Source organism: Sprattus sprattus (genome assembly GCF_963457725.1).
Source record: "Sprattus sprattus genome assembly, chromosome: 14".
Lineage (NCBI taxonomy): Eukaryota > Metazoa > Chordata > Actinopteri > Clupeiformes > Clupeidae > Sprattus > Sprattus sprattus.
In genome coordinates this window covers 31,101,649-31,121,549 of record NC_137912.1, presented here as the reverse complement: position 1 = coordinate 31,121,549, position 19,901 = coordinate 31,101,649, and the positions used below count along the sequence as shown (strand labels likewise).

The window sequence follows — 19,901 nt, the reverse complement described above, 5'->3', positions numbered from 1 at the left end:
GTCAACAGGAGGCAGAACAGCTGAATTGCGTAGTGGCTGAAATTCCACAGGTTCTGCTTCACAGTGACTTTTTGCAAGCACCACACCTGGTCTCTTGGCATCAAAGCTGTAAGCTAATAACAGGACATTTTAAAAATGGCTAACTATTTCTCATAAAACACTATCATTAACCAATTTTTTTTATATGAACACAATGTGAAAGTTTCAATATAAATACCTGAAGTGCTGATAACTCTTGATCTTTGGAAGCCTTCTGAAGTAGGGACTCAGATGCTTCTGCCAGTCGAAGTTCTTGACAAACACTCTGCCATCCGACGTTCCAACAAGCTGTGGGATATTGAGGTGACTCAGGAGAGCTGTTTTCCACTACCTGATTGTAATGAGACACGCCTGACTCCTGTGCCGGCGTAATACAAACTGGTTTATTTTCAAAGAAGCGCGGGATATATACATACCGCCTGTGTTAAGCGGCGGCGCCCTCTAGCGCCGCGGTATATCATTACATCTCCCTTTTTCTGAACATTTAAATTGAATTACAAGGAAGTGAGAAAATCAACATTCAGTAACCGTAGAACACCCTAGGCGAACATATAAGATATCAGGAACCATTACAGTAGACCTAACAGTAAAACCATAAGAACTAACCACATTAGTCCAACTGTAAATTAAATAGTATTAAGCATATCAAATGGTTCATTTCGGTTCTTCTGTCTCTCCGATTTTATTTATTTTTTATTTTTCATTCATTAAGTGTCTTTGATTCGGTCTCTTTGTAACCTGTTGGAGGGAATAAACATTAAACATTTCAGGTGAATTTTTCTTTCTTACAGGTTCAGTCTTTCTCTGGGTTTGGGTTTTCTGAGTGTGTGTCGTCTCTCATTTGAGTTGTTGTCCTCCCGTTCAGTGTGAGTGTCCTTTGCGCTGGTATCTTCAGCCGTTTTGATGAGTTCCCTTCTGTTTCACCTGTACCGTTTTCCGTCTGCTTCCACTATGTATGATCGTGGCTCGGGTGTTGGATGTATCACTTTAGCTGGCCTCCACTGCTTGCCGTCTCTCAGTCTCACCGTGTCTCCGGGGGTGAGGGCTGGCAGTGTGCGTGATCCTCGGTCGTAGAAGTGTTTTTTTCTGTCTTGGTTGATCTGCATTCTGTCCCGAACTCCTTCCATCGTTCTCGGTTTTAGTAGATTTTGTGCTGTGGGCAGTCGCGTCTTCGTCCTGCGAAATGGGACATAAGCAGCTGCGCAGGTGAGGGTAGGCCATCCAGGGGTGTATTTCTGTAATCCAACATGGCGAGGTGAGGGTCTTGTTTGTCAGCTTTGGCTTTCTTTAGGAGGTTTTTGACTATTTGCACTGCCTTTTCTGCTTTGCCGTTTGATTGGGGGTATGTGGGTGATGATGTGGTGTGCTTGAATCCATACTCCTCGCTGAATGTTTTGAATTCTGTGGAGGAATACTGAGTGCCGTTGTCGGAGCAGACTTCATCAGGTATGCCGTGTCGAGAGAATTGTTGCTTGCAGATGTTGATGACTGCTTGGCTTGTTGTGGTGTTCAGTTTGTTTACCTCGATGAAGTTCGAGTAGTAGTCCACCAAGACGAGGTAGTGTTCGCCATCAAGCTCGCAGATGTCGGTGGCTATTTTTTGCCATGGTCTTGCGGGTATTTCATGTCCAATCATGGGTTCCTTTCTGTTCTGCCTCTTGTATGTGTCGCATATTGCGCATTTTGAAAACCGCGTCTGTGATCTGTGCTTGCATCCCCGGCCAGTATAGGACGTCTCTTGCGAATCTTTTTGTTTTCTCGATCCCTTGGTGGCTGGAGTGTACTTTCTTCAACATCATCCTTCTCAGCGTGGTTGGTATGACTAGTTTGTTGCCCTTGAAAATCAGTCCATCTTCTATGGTCATTTCGCTCTTGTAGTCCCAGTATTGTTTGGCCTCATCTGGGGCGTATCTGATTTGTTTGTCCAGCCTTGGAAAATGAATTGCTTCACTGCTGTGAGTGCTGGATCCTTTTCTGTTTCTGTGCGGATTTCCTGTAGTCTCTCTGGTGCTATGGGCAAGCACATCACTGCGCACACTTGTACATCATCGTTATTTTAATTTTCGTCAGTCTCTTTTAAGAAGTTTCCGCTCAGGGCGTCGGCTACATACAGTTCCTTTCCTTTTTTGTATTTCACTGTCATGTTGTACTTCTGAAGCCTAAGTAGCATTTTCTGGAGTCGCAGTGGGGTTTCGGCCAGTGGTTTCTTCATAATTACCTCCAAGGGTTTGTGGTCAGTTTCGACTTCGAATGTGCGTCCGAACAGGTATTGGTAGAACTTTTCACATCCAAACATGATGGCAGCCAGCTCCTTTTCTATTTGCACATATCTTTTTTGGGTATCGGTGAAGGCATTTCTGTCATCAGTCTTTGGAATATTTCGCCGGCTGTGTTTATTCCGAAGGGTAGTCTTTTGTATGCGTATCGTCCGAAAGGGGTGTTGAATGTGCACAGCGCTGAGCTTTCCTTGTCCAGCTTTACCTGCCAGTAGCCACATTGTGCGTCAAGTGTGCTGAATACCTTGGCTCCTGGCATCCGGGCCATCACCTCTTCAATCGTCCTCATGGGATAGTGTTCACTCTCGATAACGTTGTTCAGGTCCTTGGGGTCCATGCATATGCGTATCTTCTGTTTTTCTGGCTTCCAAACTGCGACCATGCTGCTCACCCACTGCCTCGGTTCTGTTACTTTCTCGATGACGTCTAGTTGTTCCATCTTTTTCAGTTCCGCCTTTATTTTCTCTCTCAGGGCGACGGGGACCCTTCTCGGGGCATGGATGATGGGCTGTGCGTCTGCTCTGATCTTGATGCGCTGTTCTCCCTCGAAGCGTCCCAGTCCCTCAAACACGTCTGCGTATTCCGTCCGTATTTCTTGACTTTGCCTTGTCTTTATTTCTCCGATGCGCTTTATGAGTCCGAGGTTCACACAGGTTGTTAGGCCCAGCAGTGGTGTTGCTTTCTGGTTCAGCACCTGGAATTCAACGTGATGAAAACGCTGCTTGTATTCCGTGAGCAGTTGGCATTTCCCCATTGGCTTCAGGCACTGTCACTAGTTTTGCTTTCGATTTTTCAATTTGAGCGTCTGCTTGTCGGTAGATGGATTCCGGTATGATGTTGCATTGCGCGCCTGTGTCTATTTTGAATCTGACTTTTTTGTCGTTAATGACGAGGTCCACTTCCCAGTCTTCCCCGCTGGTTGTCTTCACCATGTCCAGGTACATTTCGTCTGGGTCTTATTCGGATTGTTCTTCTAACCTGTGCACTGGCTTTCTTGTCCTGTAAGATGCTGTTTTGGACATGCATTTGTTCGCGAAGTGGTTCATCTTCCCGCAGTTCTTGCACTTTTGACCGTATGCCTGACATTTCCCCCTCTGATGGTCTCGGCCGCAGTATTTACAGTCCTGAATTGTATTTTGCCTATACGGGGTGGCTGGTGACGTCTGCTGATTTTTTTTCCCGCTCCCGTTTGATTTCGTTAACGGCACATTCGGCTTGTGTTTGTGTGTTTAATTTGTCCAATTGTATACGGCTAGCCTCTGCAGCTCGGCATATGTCAATAGCCTTGGGTAAGTCTAGGTCGGTTGTTCTCAACAATTTTGCCCTTACGTGGTCATCCCTTATTCCCACAACAATTAGGTCCTTTATCAAGCTGTCACATAGTTGTGCGTACTCACATGACCTTGCCCTTGATCTCAAGTCCGTAACGAACGGGTCGATGCTTTCGCCGGGGGCCTGTACACGCGTGTTGAACACATGCCTCTCAAACGTCACATTATTTTGGGGGGCGAAGTGTTTCTCGAACTTGTCCAGTAGTACCTTGAGTTTGTTTCTGTCCTCTTGTTGTGTGAAGTCGAAAGTGTTGTAGATCTCCAAAGCTTCATCCCCGATGACGTGTAGCAACGTGCAGCTCTGTACCTTCTGCGACCTTCCTTCCATGCCTGTAGCGGTCATGTAAAGTTCAAATTTTTGTCTGTTTGCAGGCAGCAATCAAACCGTTGTAGAAAGTCCTCTCATTTGCACAAGGTTGAGATGATGGACTTGCTTCAGGACCACTTCAGATTTTCTTTCATCTGGGACGTTTGCACTTCGTATCAGCTGCTCGTTATTGTTTTGACACTGTCAGCAGAGATCTGTACGTGGCCTGCAGCTTCTGATGTGTGGGAGAAGCTGTCTCCACAGTGATTTGAAGCTTGATAGACAAACTGCAGGCTCATCTGAAAAACAGATGTTGCTTATGGTTAATTATACTTTAATTGCTAATCATTAAATCATGAAAATCATCAAAATACTTTTTTAGACTTACCAAGCTCCTTAGCAGACTTCACGTAGAGACGCCAAACTGAGGCCTTAGTTACATGGGTCTGGAGAAACTTCACATGCCAGTCCTTATGGCCAGGATGTCGGCCAGGCAGCATGATGGAATTGATTTCTGCATAGTTTTTTATGAAATCCACAACTGTGTGGATTATTTCACGGCTGATGAACCTGGCTGTATGTGACTGTGAGCGCTTCTTCCTCAACCATGGTCTCGCCCCATTGTCCTCATAGTGTTTGATAATATCAGTCAGGTTGCTTTTGCCAATTCTAAAAAGGGAAACAAAGAAGTTTCACATCATGGGTCATGCTAACAGGCACCGTCACCTGACTGTATGTATTCATGAGAGTTTGTGATGCTTATTATCTAGCAACTAGCCGTCACATTCAATTCAACGCTAACAGGCCCCTTTGCACCTTACCCTGGATGTAATCATACAAACTATCCTCCGATGCCCACATTACTAGCCAAAAACCTCCCATTACAGATTAGTTTGGATGTGCATCATCATTTTAGCATAGCAGGGATTGCAATGTAACTTATGACTACTTACGCCATGAGGAACTGGAAAGTATTTCTGCAGACTTCATTGCCTCTGATGAAATACGTGGTCCCAGGGCACTTTCCTTTCGCCTGAGGCTTTTTGGTGGATGTAGTCATCTCCGAAGTAACTACTGAACGTCTGTTTGCCTCAAGATGTCCAATGATTTGCATGTCCTGCCACTCTCTCTCGGCTGCTAGAGAATTATTCCGTATGTTGTACATAAGCTCTGGAGAAAGTTTGTTGCTACACAAATGTCTCCCAAGGAGAGAGTTCTCCTTACTTCTTGCGTTGCATTTGCATTTGTCAAAGTTACGGATTTTCTCCCCTTGAAATGTTAGATAGCGTCTGATATGTCACGCTCCAGCTCCTCTGCTGCAAGGCCGAAAGATTCTTCCTCGTCTTCGTCGTCGGCTACGGTCAGCTGTAGACTAGGGATGTTCTCCAGTTTGATGAAATCGCGTTCATCATCTGTGCACTCATCTTCAGATTCAGAAGTCAGATTGCCATCTGGATAACCAGAAGCATCCGGCTTGTCGCAGAAGTACTCCCACAGAGTTGTACTGTAAGAACCACGGTTGAGCTCCTCTGCAACACAGCTTGCTTACTCCATCTCTGTTCAATGCTTCCACGAGTAGTGGAATAGTGGAGTATGATGCTGTATAAGTAGCCATGTGTATCGCTTGTAACTTGCAGCTGATTGGTCGAAAAAAAATAACGAAAGCGATCCTGCAGTTCATATGGAAATTAGGTAACACCCCCAAGCGCCACGAGAGCGAAACAGAATTTAACCGAAACTGTACCAACTTCAACGACAAAATGTATACTTTTAAGGTAACCAATACTGTTATCTGAAACATGGAGTGGCTTCTTCATGACTTCAACTTGCACATTCTGCAAAAAAACGAAGATCACTAATTTGGAAAAAAATTCTGTTTTACGCGAATTCGTCTCGGTCGACTTGTTCCCCATTTTCCGATGCAGGGTCACATATATGACAGATGATGATAAACTAATGACTAGGATGTACAGTAAGAGTTGATGGCTGATACTGACATGTCTTACAAGCATGTCTACAAAGATAAATGGCAAGAGTATACCCCGCAAACAGGGAACGTCCCCAGGACGTTAACAGGACATTCGCAAGGTCCCCAATCTTCCCCAATTGGTCCCCGCCACAACGTTCACTAGAGGACGTTACCAGAACGTTTTTGACGTTCGTAGCAAGTCTACCTTTGGTCCTTCTGCGACGTTCGCATGAGTCTTAAATCGGACTTTTAGGGAACATTATAATTTGGTCTCTCAGCACACGTCCCCAGGACGTCCTTCAAAAACGTCCCCATAACCTTTACCTGTGGTCCTCATGCGTGACGTTCGCATGAGCCTTAAAACGGACTTTTAGGGAACCTTATAATTTGGTCTGTCAGCACACGTCCCCAGGACTTCCTTTAAAAACGTCCCCATAACCTTTACCTGCAGGTCCTCTGCGTGACGTTCGCATGAGCCTTAAAACGGACTATTAGGGAACCTTATAATTTGGTCTGTTAGCACACGTCCCCAGGACGTCCTTTAAAAACGTCCCCATAACCTTTACCTGCAGGTCCTCTGCGTGACGTTCGCATGAGCCTTAAAACGGACTTTTAGGGAACGTTCTTATTTGGTCTCTCAGCATACGTCCCTAGGACGTCCTTCAAAAACGTCCCCGTTACCTTTACCTGTGGTCCACTGCGGGACGTTCGCATGAGCCTTAAAACGGACTTTAAGGGAACGTTCTTATTTGGTCTCTCAGCATACATCCCCAGGACGTCCTTCAAAAACGTCCCCGTCACCTTTACCTGTGGTCCTCTGCGGGACATTCGCATTCGGTCCTTCTCAGAGAAAAATGTTTTTCATTTGCCCGACATTGTAATGATAAGCCGGCCAAATACCTAACCTAGTTCTGCTTCTAAATTAGCCTATTGAAGAAAACTGACGGCCTGCGTAGCTTAAATAATAACATAATCAGGTAGTTTAGAATGCAACATGTTTATTTTCCTAAGTTTACAATGGGAAACAAAACATTAATGTCTGATGCGCGTCAATAAGTGGCCTTTAATCGCAACCTGCTGTGGCGTTTAAATGAGCGCCGCAACATGGTCATTGCGCTGTTCAATGAGAGCAGAGATTCTTAAATTATTCGACCCTCTTGTGAATCCTTTGCGTCGCCTTTTCGCAGTGCTAAAACATTTTACTGTGACTATCAATTACCTCGCACCTTAGCCAAGAGAACTTGTCACTCCATAACGACATAAACGCCCGACATTTCGGCTCTTTCTCTGGTGATGCTGTTCGAACATCTAGGGCTTCAGGTATTCAGTGTTTGGAAAGTTCACTTTCTATATGAACTAGCTCAGTTAATTGTTCATAATTCAAAATTTTGAACTAAGCAATTTTCAATATGCTGCGAACTATAATTTTTCCAAATCTCTGTCTGCAATAGCCTACCGCTCTCGGATACGCAACGCGCTCACGCACGGGCATAGACAGTATAATAAAATGAAACCCGTTCACACGCAACACTGCAGGTATTACAGGTTCATCCTCGTCAGATGGTTTACCCTCATCAGTTGTGTTTGGCCTCTGAAAAAAAGCTTCTAAGGCTAGTCTGCTTGGCCATGTTGGATCCTTCTCACTCAGTTCGCTCCTTGTTTGAAACCGAGGGTTTGCCCTTTATTTAAAATGCAGCATATGCGTGTTGTTAAATAGCTTTCTAACGGCAGATTAGCCTGTTCCTTTAAACATAATAAGGGCAGTGCACGTTTGCTTTATAGGCCTAATATTACGATTGTTGTCAAATCCAGATTGTGTTTGCGAGACGGGGTTTTTAAGAAATTCCAATCAGACAATTTGACCGGTGATGTTCTGTTGCAGCATCTTTGAAGGCCTGCGGAAAGCTCAATGTTAAAGCTAGACACTTGATAGACCTTCCTATGGATGCATTTTATTGGAATCATGCAGACATTACATTTATAGCACAGATCAGTAGAGATGCATTCATATTTATTTTATTTCATCATTCTTAGTTTGGCTAGTTATTCTGCCTCCCTGCCAGCAGGTCCGTGACGTGCCATGGATGTTGATTAAAAAAGGAATCATTAAGGAAAACCCTCAATGCGTAGTGACTGAGATTGCTACAATATGCTTTTCCTCAAATCCTCGGAAAAAAAATGACTAAGTTTGTTGGCTGTCTCACACTGTGATAAACGTGTTAAAGTGACACAATAGTAATCAGACAGTTAGTACAGTAGGTAGCGAAGTGGTTTAGTAATAGGAAGGTTTACAGTTCAATTCCCATGCCTGCAATGAAGTTTGTAAGCGTGTGTGTCTGTGTGTGTGTCTATGCATATCATATGAAATGTGTAATATAAATTAACTTGAACTTGTGTGTGTGTGTGCGCCCAGTAAGCAAAATGACGGCTCCGTGATCTATTATTATTTTATTTTCTTCATTTAGCTCAGCAAAAACGGTCGTGCCTGCTACGTCCGTGGTGCGTCCTTGAATAACGTCCCCAGGACGTCTAAAACATGGACATATATAGGACCTATATATGTCTATGGTCTAAAACACGTTTCCCAGAAGTCACCACAATGCCCTCAGGACGTTCTTGCAACTTCCTGCAGAACGTCCCCAGGACCTATATAAACACGTTCCCCAGACGTAACCACAATGCCCTCGGGAGGTGCTTGCAACGTCCTGCATAACGTCCCCAGGACCTATAGAAAACGTTTCCCAGTTGTCAATGCAACGTCCTCGGGACGGTCTTGGAACGTCGTGCAAAACGTCCTTGAGTTGTCAAGGGAACCATACACATTTTTAGAACGTTCAGAGAGACCATTACAGGACGTCGAGGGGACGTAATTTTGCTTACAGGGTATGCCCTCTGAGTCTGAACAAAAATGTGTGCAAAGAAATTTTGCAATAGTTCCATATTTTCTTGAAGAGCTCAAAGGAACTGGAGAGTTAAACAGCATGTTTTTCAAACTAATGATACAATTTAGCCATGATTTCCCCAAAATATGTAACATGTACATAAACGTTACAAAAATAGTTCCATATTGCCAGTGAACAACTACAATAAATGTTTTGCTGTTCCAAAGGGTATCTCGGTATGTTTTATTTTAAATAGTTGCATACCACAGAACAGGCAATAAGGATTTCAATATAAAATAGTTTTGATTTCAAAACCATTTGAAATGTTGGCAATATAATGAGACAAATATTATTGTATTGGTTTAACAAAATGAGTCTTTATTTTCTGAAGGAGAGGCATTGTACACCGTACACAAAGGCAGACATTAAAACACCTTCTTCTTCTCTGTACACTGTGGCCCAGTATACGGAGCACGGCAGCGGCACGCTTCTGGAGACACACACTTCCCTCCATTGAGGCATGGCTCTCTGCATACAGCTGCCAAAGGGGGAGGATTAGTCTGTCAGAGTTTTTCACATCAGTAAATCTCACTTTTCTTACTTCGTAAATATTACCCACTGGCTTGCAGTGGTGGACAGTAACGAAGTACATGTAATTCGTTACTGTACTTAAGTAACATTTCCATGTATCTGTACTTTACTCAAGTACATTTATTTGGTAAGACTTTATACTTTTACTTCACTACATTTAAAGCGAAAATTATTACTTTTCACTTCTTTACATTTACAGAAACACTCGTTCCTTACTCGTTCCTTTTTTATTTTTAATAAAATACCAAAAGGTCAAAGTGTATCGCGGCTATAACCAATCAGCGGCAGCGCCCAGCGCACGATTATCTGCTGAAGTTAACAACAGGTGTCGTCCTGGAAGAAGGTTGGACGGAGCGATAGGCGCTAGTTTTCGAAGGGCGGAAACGGATGTGTGAATCCAGGTGTCTCACGGAGAACTCAACGTTTTTGTGTGTGAAGGAGTTGGAAAATATATACATAAATCAATCTGGCGGTTGTGCATAATCTGAATTGTGACTGGATCTGAATATAGATAGTTTTGGGAGAATGGAGGGTGAGGAGAAGGAAGATGGGGAGGGGAAATGGAGTTCGGGTTCAGCGCGTGGTAGAAATGAAGGAACGACAAAAAGAACACGGGAGGAAGGGGGAATTGAGGGTAGAGTGGTGCGAAGGAAAGTTGTAGAAGATGAGTATAAGGTGGTTGTGAAGTTCAAGGACGGACATGATATTCAGGCTGTGTCTCTCATTACGTTAACTTTGGCGCTGAAAAAATCAGTTGGGGAGGTGGAACTGGCACAAGTATTACATGATGGTAGGCTTTTGATTAAGTGTAAGGATGTTGGACAACGAGATAAGGCTATGCGATTAACGGCAATTTGTAAAAAAGAGGTGTATGAGGTAAAGCAGTTTGGTGCAGGAAGGAAGGTAAGGGGTGTTATCTCTGGAATTCCACTTGGTGAAAAGTTGGAGGAGTTGAAAAGGATCATTAAAGGAGGAAAGATAGTAGACATTAAGCGCCTGCAGATGGTGAGGGAGGGTCAGAAAGTTGATAGTACCTCAATTCTTTTGGAATTTCAAGAAGAGGGCCTGCCAGCCAAAGTAATGATAGGGTATATGTGTTTTAGTGTGAGGGAGTATGTCCCTCCTCCAATGCGTTGTTATAAGTGCCAGCGTTATGGTCACATTGCAAAATTTTGTAAAGGAAAGCAAAGGTGTGGGAAGTGTGGTGAAGATCATGAGTATGATAAGTGTGAGAGTGAGGTCAAAAAGTGTAGCAACTGTGGGGGAGGTCACACTGCAGCATATGGTGGATGCCCTGTAAGGAAAAGGGCGGTGGTAGTACAGCAGGTTAGAACAGAGAAAAAGTTAACATATGCTCAGGCAATTAAAGTGGTTGATACAGAGAAGAAGGAAAGAGAGATAATAAAGCCAGTGAGTAAGGAATGTGAAGGAATCAGTACAGAGAAATTGGTTCTGTTCATAGCATATGTGACAAATTGTGCGGAACAAGTCAGCTCAAAGAGAGATAAGGTAAAGATGATAATGAAAGCTGCAGGGTTATTTCTGAATGTTCAGGAATTGACTTTTGAAAGGGTATGGGGTGGCCTAGCACAATGTGAAGGGGTTGAGTCGCCATCTCAACCAGAGCCATGGTAGCAATTCTGCAGTGGAACGCAAGAAGCCTTATTGCTAATGGAAATGAATTTAAAGGTTTTATTGAGAGAATGCCGGTTAAACCAGATGTTATTTGCATTCAGGAGACCTGGCTTAAGGGTGTTATAGATTTTGTAATTAAAGGATACACAAGTTTAAGGAGAGATAGACAAGGTGGGAATGGTGGAGGGTGTGCTATTTTTGTGAAAGAGGACTTGCAAATGAGAGAGTTAAAGAGAGGAGATGAATTGGAATTTATTACAATCGAAATATGGAGTAAAGAAGGAAGTATTAAGGTGGTTAACTTTTATAACCCTTGCAAGCAGTTAGAGGTTGAGCACTTGGAAGAGGTTTGGGGGGGATTAAACGGGAAGGTGATTTGGTGTGGGGATTTTAATGCGCACAATACAGTTTGGGGATTTAAAGATGATAGTAATGGTAGAGTAATTGAAGAATTTATTGAAGAGAGAGGGCTAGTTTGCCTTAATGATGGAACAGGTACAAGAATAGATGTATCTAGGGGTGTAGAGTCTGTGGTAGACATCACATTTGCATCTGAAGAAATAGGGAATAAGTGTAAATGGGAGGTACTGAGAGGAAGTACCATAGGTAGTGACCATTACCCAATATTGATCCACACTGATATTGAGTTGATTAAGGATAACATTAGTAGTGAGGGTAGGTGGAAGATGAAAGAAGCAAATTGGGAGATGTTTCAGGAAATTAGTGAATATGGGATGTTATTTATTAGAAATTATCAGAATGTTGAAGACTTGTGTAAGATAGTAAGTCACACTATAATACATGCAGCAAATGAGGCCATCCCAAAGTCGAAACCAGGCACCCGTAATAAGATTGCTCCTTGGTGGAATCTAGAGTGTAAGGAAGCCATTAAGAATAGAAATAGAATGTTTAGAAATCTGAAGAAAACACATAATTTTCAAAACTTAGTTGAATATAAGAGGAGTCAAGCAATAGTGAGGCGAATTGTAAGGAAAAGTAAAAAAGAGTACTGGATAAAGTTTTGTAATTCAATTGGGAGGTCTACCCCTTTAGAAAGAGTTTGGGGAATGATTAGGAGGATGAGAGGATGTGGTAGAAGCTATGGATATCCAGTTATGCAAGATGGTGATAATATGGTGACAAGTAGTGAGGGAAAGGCTGAGCTGATAGCCAAAGCATTAGTGAAGGTGCACAGCTCAGACAACCTTAGCCAAGTGGAGAAGGAGAGAAGGGCAGACACTATGGCTAGGTATTCTCATGTCCTTCAGGAGGAGGGAGCAGGGAGTAGTGAAGAGGGAGGAATGCTAGATAAGATGTTCTCAGTGACTGAGCTGAGTAACGCACTAAGGAAGTTAGGCAAATCTACACCAGGTCGGGATAGCATCTGTTATGGGATGTTGGAAAACCTTGGGGTAAGAGGAAAAGAAGTGTTAGTCAAATTATTTAACAAGGTGTGGCAGGAGGGCAGTATTCCAAGTTGCTGGAAAGAGTCAATTGTAATTCCCATAAAGAAGCCAGGAAAGGACCCCACTCAACCTGGCAGTTATAGACCAATAGCACTGACCTCTCAAATGGGGAAAGTTATGGAAAGGATGATTAATGATAGGTTAGTATACTATCTAGAGACGAAGAGAATGATTAATGTATATCAGAGTGGTTTCAGAAGGGGAAGGAGCACTATGGATCCTATGGTAGGTCTGGAATACGACATTAGGAAAGCTCAAGTTAATAAGGAGAATGTAGTGGCGGTATTTTTTGATATTGAAAAAGCCTATGATATGGTGTGGAAGCAGGGCCTTCTTATACAGCTTAAAAAGTTGGGAATAAGAGGAAGAGTGCTTAGCTGGATTAAGGATTTTCTAACAGAAAGGAAAATATCAGTTAGGATAAATGGGGATCTTAGTACTCAGTATGAGGTAGAGAATGGTATTCCTCAGGGAAGCATTATAAGTCCTTTACTATTCTCAATTGCTATAAATGACATTTTTAAGGATGTGGATAGTGATGTTGAAGTAGCATTATTTGCTGATGATGGAGCGGTGTGGAAAAGAGGAAGAAATGTGGAGTTTATAGTTAATAAAATGCAAAAGACAATTAGTAAAATTGAAAAATGGGCATTTGAGTGGGGATTTAGATTCTCTGTAAATAAATCCAAGACTGTCTTTTTTACCAGAAAGAGGCATATTAATGAGGACCTAAAGATCAGGATTTATGGCAGTGAATTAGAGAGAGTGAAGTGTTTTAGATACTTGGGGCTATGGTTTGATCAAAAGCTTCTGTGGGTAGAGCATATTGATAAGGTGGTGGTAAAATGCAAAAAAGTGCTTAACGTGATGAGGTGTTTGAGGGGTGTTGATTGGGGGGCAAACAGGACTGCATTAAGTGCAATTTACTCAGGTTTAATTCGGTCTAGTATTGACTATGGGTGTTTTGTTTATGGTTCTGCTGCTCCGAGTCACCTAATGAAGCTGGATATGATCCAATATAAGGCTCTGAGAGTCTGCTGTGGAGCATTTAAGACCACCCCTGTGGCAGCAATTCAAGTTGAAATGGGGGAAATGCCACTCAGACTAAGAAGGGAGCAGTTGGCATTGGTTTATTGGACCAACCTTAAGGGACACAGGAGTGATCATCCATGTCAAAAAGTGTTGTTACCCTGCCAGGAGAAGGAAAAAAAGCAAAGTTCAAGTTTTGGCTGGACAATACAGCAAGCTGCTAGGGTAATGGAAATCTCTGAGTTGAGAGTAAGTCCGACAGTGGCATATTCTAGGGTTCCTCCATGGATGCTTGAGGAGGTGGTAGTAGATTTCTCTCTATTAGTCCGTAGGGAGAATGGGGAGTGTGTGGATGAATCCATGGTTCAAATGCACTGTAATTTGCAGTATCCCAACAGCATTCAGATGTATACTGATGCATCTAAAATAGGAAGCAAAGTTGGAGTGGCTTTTGTGGTCCCAAAGTTAGATGTTAAAGTGACAAAAAGAATGACTGATGACTTGGCTGTATTTACAGCTGAGTTAGCTGCAATAAGATTAGCGTTAATGTGGGTGGAAGAGAGTAGGCTCAAATGTGTAGCAATATGGTCTGACTCCAGTTCAGCTCTAATATCACTAAAAAACATGCACTCTGAATCAAGACCAGACATTGTATATGAGGTGTTGGAGTTAGCGAATCGGGTGCAGAAGGCAGGAATTAGTATTTCCTTTGGGTGGGTTCCAGCACACATGGGAGTTGAAGGAAATGAAATGGCTGATAGATTTGCAAAACAGGCAGCACTGAAACATGATGTAGACATCAATGAAAGTCATAGTAAAACCGAGGTCAAAAGCATTATTAAGGACAAGGTTGGGGATATATGGCAGTACATGTGGGACCATGAAATTACAGGAAGGAATTTCTATGGAATACAAAGAAAAGTTGGGGGTAGCAGGAGTACTGTTAGGAGCAATCAGGAGGAAAACATCCTGTCAAAAATGAGGTTTGGACATATGGGACTAAATAATACTCTAGTCAAAATTAAAAAACATGTTGATGGACTCTGTGTTTGCGGAGATAGTCAAGAGACCATAGAACATGTAATAGAGATGTGTCCAAGATATCAGAGGCAGAGAAAGATACTTAATAGTCTCCTGAAAGAAGAGAAAGTGGTATTGAAAATTTCAGACATTTTACAGAGAAACTCAGGAGATGTTTGTTTTAATTTTATTTTTCATTTTCTGAAAAAAACAGGTTTATTTTATAGGATTTAGTAAGGGTGTTCAGATCCACACTCCAGTACAGAAGGTGGCGGTAATGCACACTAAAAGTTGCTTGCCAACCGCCATAAAACAAAAAAGAAGAAGAAGAAGAAGAAGGTGTCGTCCTGATTGAAGAATTGCAAAGTCACGCTGGAGCTGGAAGCACAAGGTGGTGTAGGCTACGTGCTTGTGGTCATTGAGAGTTCTTACTCCTAGAGATTACTAATATTATTTGTCAGGTAAATGGCTGAGGAGCTGTCTGCAGCATCATCGGATGGCCTTATTTAGCCGAATTGTTTGAATTCATCGAAAAGAAAAAAGAGTCCTATTACTTCAAGTGTCGCCTCTGCATTAAGAACACTACGCTGTCGGCATTATGGAACTCGCCATCAAATTTAAAAAAGCACATCAATGTAAGTTCGCCATTACATGACTACTACTAACAGAGTGGTTATAAATATGCCCCGGTTGATTATATTACACTGAAATACATTACATTAACAGGTGCTTTTATCCAAAGCAATATGCTAGCACCCAAATTATATGTGGAGATGCTAAGTGCCAGATTGTAAGTGCCAGTTTAATACAGCCTCCCTCACCAAACGTTAACGCCGGGGACACAGTCGAATTCATGGCCAAGCGAAGTGAACTTCGCAATTCATTCCTATGACTACTCGGTTTATGACAAGTGAAATGAATGGAAAATAAAATAATTAAACTTGAAGGAATGCTTTTTGTGTTGTTGCTTCAAAACCACTTGGTCTTACTTAAAGATAATATAGTTTTGAGTATTTTGGGTTTGATTAGGCTAATGTAAAGCATTGTTCAAGTAGGGTTTTGATGTGACAGTTAAAAAAATTAAATACTTTTACTTTTAATACTTAAGTATTTTTGAAGGCAGATACTTTTGTACTTCTACTCAAGTAAAAAAATGAGGTGAATACTTTTTCTTTTACTTAAGTAATATTCAATGCAATGTAACTGTACTTTTACTCAAGTACACAATTGGTTTACTTCGTCCACCACTGCTGGCTTGTATTAACTGCCCAACAGGAAGGCCATATTAGAGTTCATCGGATTTCCCGGAAATGTTCAACCACATTGATCTAAGACATAGGCTCACCCTCACACCTTCTACCAGCCCTCAAGATACTAGTCCTCTCTAACTTTTCAAAGAGGTTACTGGGTCCATTGGTCCTTAGGTCCTGTTTGGTTCCTGTGAAAATGTCTCAGTAAATCTGAAGTGTAGCACAGTTTAGAAACAGCCCTTTTAAAGGTAACCAATTACCTATTGTTGCCTGCTGATTTTGGAGACCGCTCAATTCTAATTCTTCTTGACCTCAGTGCTACTTTTGAAACTATCAATAATACCATCTCTAACTGACAGAGTAGAATTGGCTCTGCAAAAGAGTGGTTCATGTCCTATTTCTCCACCAGACTGTCCTCTGTTGCAATTGATGATTTGGTGTCTCCCACTCATCCTGTGGTTTGTGGGGTACCTCCAAGGGTCAATCTAGGAGTCCTGTTAAATTCTCATTACACAAATTGGCACTCAATCATATTTCTTTAAAAAAATATCACAGCGCTTTTCACTGCTCTGCTGAAGACACACAGTTGTATGTATCTGCTAAACTAAATGCTACACTGCACTGGTGTCTAGCAGATGTCAGAAACGGGATAATTTCCTCCAGTTAAACAGAAGTCTTCCCCAGAGGACAACACCTACATACTTACACCATTCTTTCAGTCTGTCTCACTATTTGTCAAACGTCAAATGTTTGAGACAATTTTATTGTTTGGGCGCTTTATAAATACAATTGAATTAAATGTTAGGAAAAATCTTTGTGTGTTTGTTGAAAATAAATATATCATATATCATTACTGGATTTTGTGGTTGTCTCTGTCTCTCGTGTGTCCGTCAATATTCATTCATGTGAAAAGAAGAATAATCATTTTACATCTAAATGTTACTTTGCTGTCAGATTTTATTTATTCTGATGCTATGACATAAATATAATGATGTCATCTGGTGAAGGTAAGTTATTTACATAAACATAATGATGTCATCTGGTGAGGGTAAGTTATGTACATAAATATAATGATGTCATCTGGTGAAGGTAAGTTATTTACATAAACATAATGATGTCATCTGGTGAGGGTAAGTTATGTACATAAATATAATGATGTCATCTGGTGAGGGTAAGTTATTTACATAAACATAATGATGTCATCTGGTGAAGGTAAGTTATTTACATAAACATAATGATGTCATCTGGTGAGGGTAAGTTATGTACATAAATATAATGATGTCATCTGGTGAGGGTAAGTTATTTACATAAACATAATGATGTCATCTGGTGAAGGTAAGTTATTTACATACACATAATGATGTCATCTGGTGAAGGTAAGTTATTTACATAAACATAATGATGTCATCTGGTGAAGGTAAGTTATGTACATAAACATAATGATGTAATCTGGTGAAGGTAAGTTATGTCCAGTGGCACTCACCCATGTGGCAGGCCCCTCCCATCCAGCCCTCTGGACAGCTACAGATTCCTGGAGCTACACAGTTGCCCCCATTTCTACAGCCCTGCGGACAGATGGCTGGGGAAACAAAGCAACCAGAAAAATGTCCTTAATGCCAGTAGTACAACCAGTAACCACTGCCATTTGCGCTTGTGTTAGTCAAGAAGTTGTTCTAGATATCAACAAACCTTCATGGCATCTGACACCAGTCCAGCTCGAGGGACACAGGCATTTTGTAACGCCGTTCACTGCAATACACTCGCCACCGTTCCAGCAGCCCCCCTCACACAACACTGTCCAACATAGTATAGCACATATTAACACTGTCCAACATAGTATAGTACATATTAACACTGCCCAACATAGTATAGCACATATGAACACTGTCCAACATATTAAAGTACATATTAACACTGTCCAACATAGTATAGCTCATATTAACACTGTCCAACATAGTATAGTACATATTAACACTGTCCAACATAGTATATTACATATTAACACTGTCCAACATAGTATAGTACATATTAACACTGTCCAACATAGTATAGCAGATATTAACACTGTCCAACATAGTAAAGTACATAACACTGTCCAACATAGTATAGCTCATATTAACACTGTCCAACATAGTATAGTACATATTAACACTGTCCAACATAGTATAGCACATATTAACAATGTCTAACATGGTATAGTACATATTAACACTTGATACGCATGTCACAGAGCATTTATATGTTTTTCATTTGAGTACAAAGAATCCAAACTTACCCTTGTGACAGTATTTCCCTCCAAAGCCTTGAGGACATCTGCATTTGCCTGGACGAAGACATTCTCCCCCATTTTTACACTTTGGATGACAACTTGCTACAATAGAATTATGTGTTTGTTAGTTTTACTTCTAGATTCAAATATTTTAAGTTTAAGTAAAACGTAATACAATAATGACATATATCTGAAGGATTATAGTCAATTGACAATTGTTCCTGTGTCTTCTGTGCATGTTGATGTTTGAGGTGTCTGCATTTATTGACACTTTATAGGGCGATATAAGGGCTGGGACAGACAAACGAACTGTGTAGATTGCACAGTAACACTGGAAAACACTGTTTATTTATCATACTTAGAATCATCATCATCATAACTGCTTTCAAACCTATGATAAAATGCATCATAATTTTATTTAAACATTTACAATTATTTTGATGTGGAAAACCTGTTTTGGAGGGCTTATTTTAATTCTGTAAACACTTGGTCGCAGTGACACATATCAACCCCATTCACACAATATTGACAATGCTGTTGCGCAAAATGGTTTGAGTGAAATTAGTTGAATCTATCACAGACAGGAGTTATTGTAGAATAACAGCCGCACGAGATAGACAGTAAGTTGTTTTACCATCCTCATTTTGTCATGAATTAAACTCTCACTGGAAACAAAAAGATATACTTCACCATATTGGCAGAGAGCTCCTTCATATCCTTTGGAGCAGAAGCAGGTGTTGTTCCGAATACAGATGCCTGCATGCCTGCATGGTGGGTCACAGGTAGCTTTATGGTCAAAAATGAAGGGCACAGCAACACCACGTGGAGTGTCAGCTTGTGCTGAGCAGACCTTCACCAGCAGTGCCCCACAGCTAAGGACTAGGGACAACCTCACAAAGGCAGCAGTGGAGCCGGCAAAAAAACCCATCCTCTACAGAGCCAAGGCAGACAAACTGAGAGTGGAACTGGAGGACACTAGTGCCAAATGCACCTCTGCTGCAGATGCAGTCCTAGTCCTCCTAGAGTCTCCTCCCCTTGTGTTCCCTGGAGAAGGACTACATGTGCAGATTCAATATACTACTGTTGGATGTGGAATGAGTGCCTTCTGCTCAGGACAATCATGTTCAAACCTTATGCACAATCAGACAGGTTCCGGTTTAAACATGCGGCAATTTTTGTTGTCATAACAATTCACAAGAATGATTATGCATAAAAATCACAGACACAGAAAGTTGCATTTATCTGTACCAACATAAATCCTTATCCTTAAACTGTTTACATGTAGTGCAAGATGATCTGTGTCTTTTCTTTGGGTAAGTAAATACAACTGTTATTGTGATTGCGTAAACCATTAATGCATACATATTTTGAAATGATCTTGTTATGCATTATCAAAATTAAAGTTTAAAGACTGTAGACAGCAAACCAATGCATTTTGAATTGGACTGTAAAGATCTCTAGAGGGTTCAGCATAACTTGCTAAATACTCAAGCAGAGCCCCCTCATAAATCATGCAGGGCCTCTTTTCCAGACGAAGGGAAATGGCTTCACCAGATGTGCCCAGTGTATCCTGTTTTTAACTTTTGATTTTCTAGCCACCTTGACCTAGTTTCCAAACAACTGTAGTAGGATTCTTCAAACTGTATTGTTCCGTCATGTTCGCCATAATGTGGCATGATACAGGAACAAGTCAATGGCTTGCCCACTGTGACGTGCACAGCTCAATACACGAAACATAAAGGGGAGACCATGCAGAATTTATGATAATTATAATATAAGTTATTTATTAATGGTTACAGATATATATAGTATTGAAGGGACCTGTTATTTGCAATAA

At 41.5% G+C, this 19,901-nt stretch overlaps 1 protein-coding gene across 1 annotated transcript; it reads right to left on the bottom strand.

The window, feature by feature from the left end:
- Nucleotides 1–9,182: 9,182 nt before the first annotated feature.
- seraf (Schwann cell-specific EGF-like repeat autocrine factor) lies at nucleotides 9,183–19,034 on the bottom strand. Its single transcript, XM_080851107.1, has 5 exons — nucleotides 18,755–19,034; nucleotides 18,071–18,166; nucleotides 17,485–17,589; nucleotides 17,279–17,374; nucleotides 9,183–9,342 (listed from the first exon to the last, which is right to left on the bottom strand). Exons 1-5 carry the CDS (start codon nucleotides 18,990–18,992, stop codon nucleotides 9,230–9,232), a joined length of 648 nt encoding a protein of 215 aa, XP_080707233.1. The 5' UTR covers nucleotides 18,993–19,034; the 3' UTR covers nucleotides 9,183–9,229.
- Between the last annotated feature and the right edge of the window lie 867 nt (nucleotides 19,035–19,901).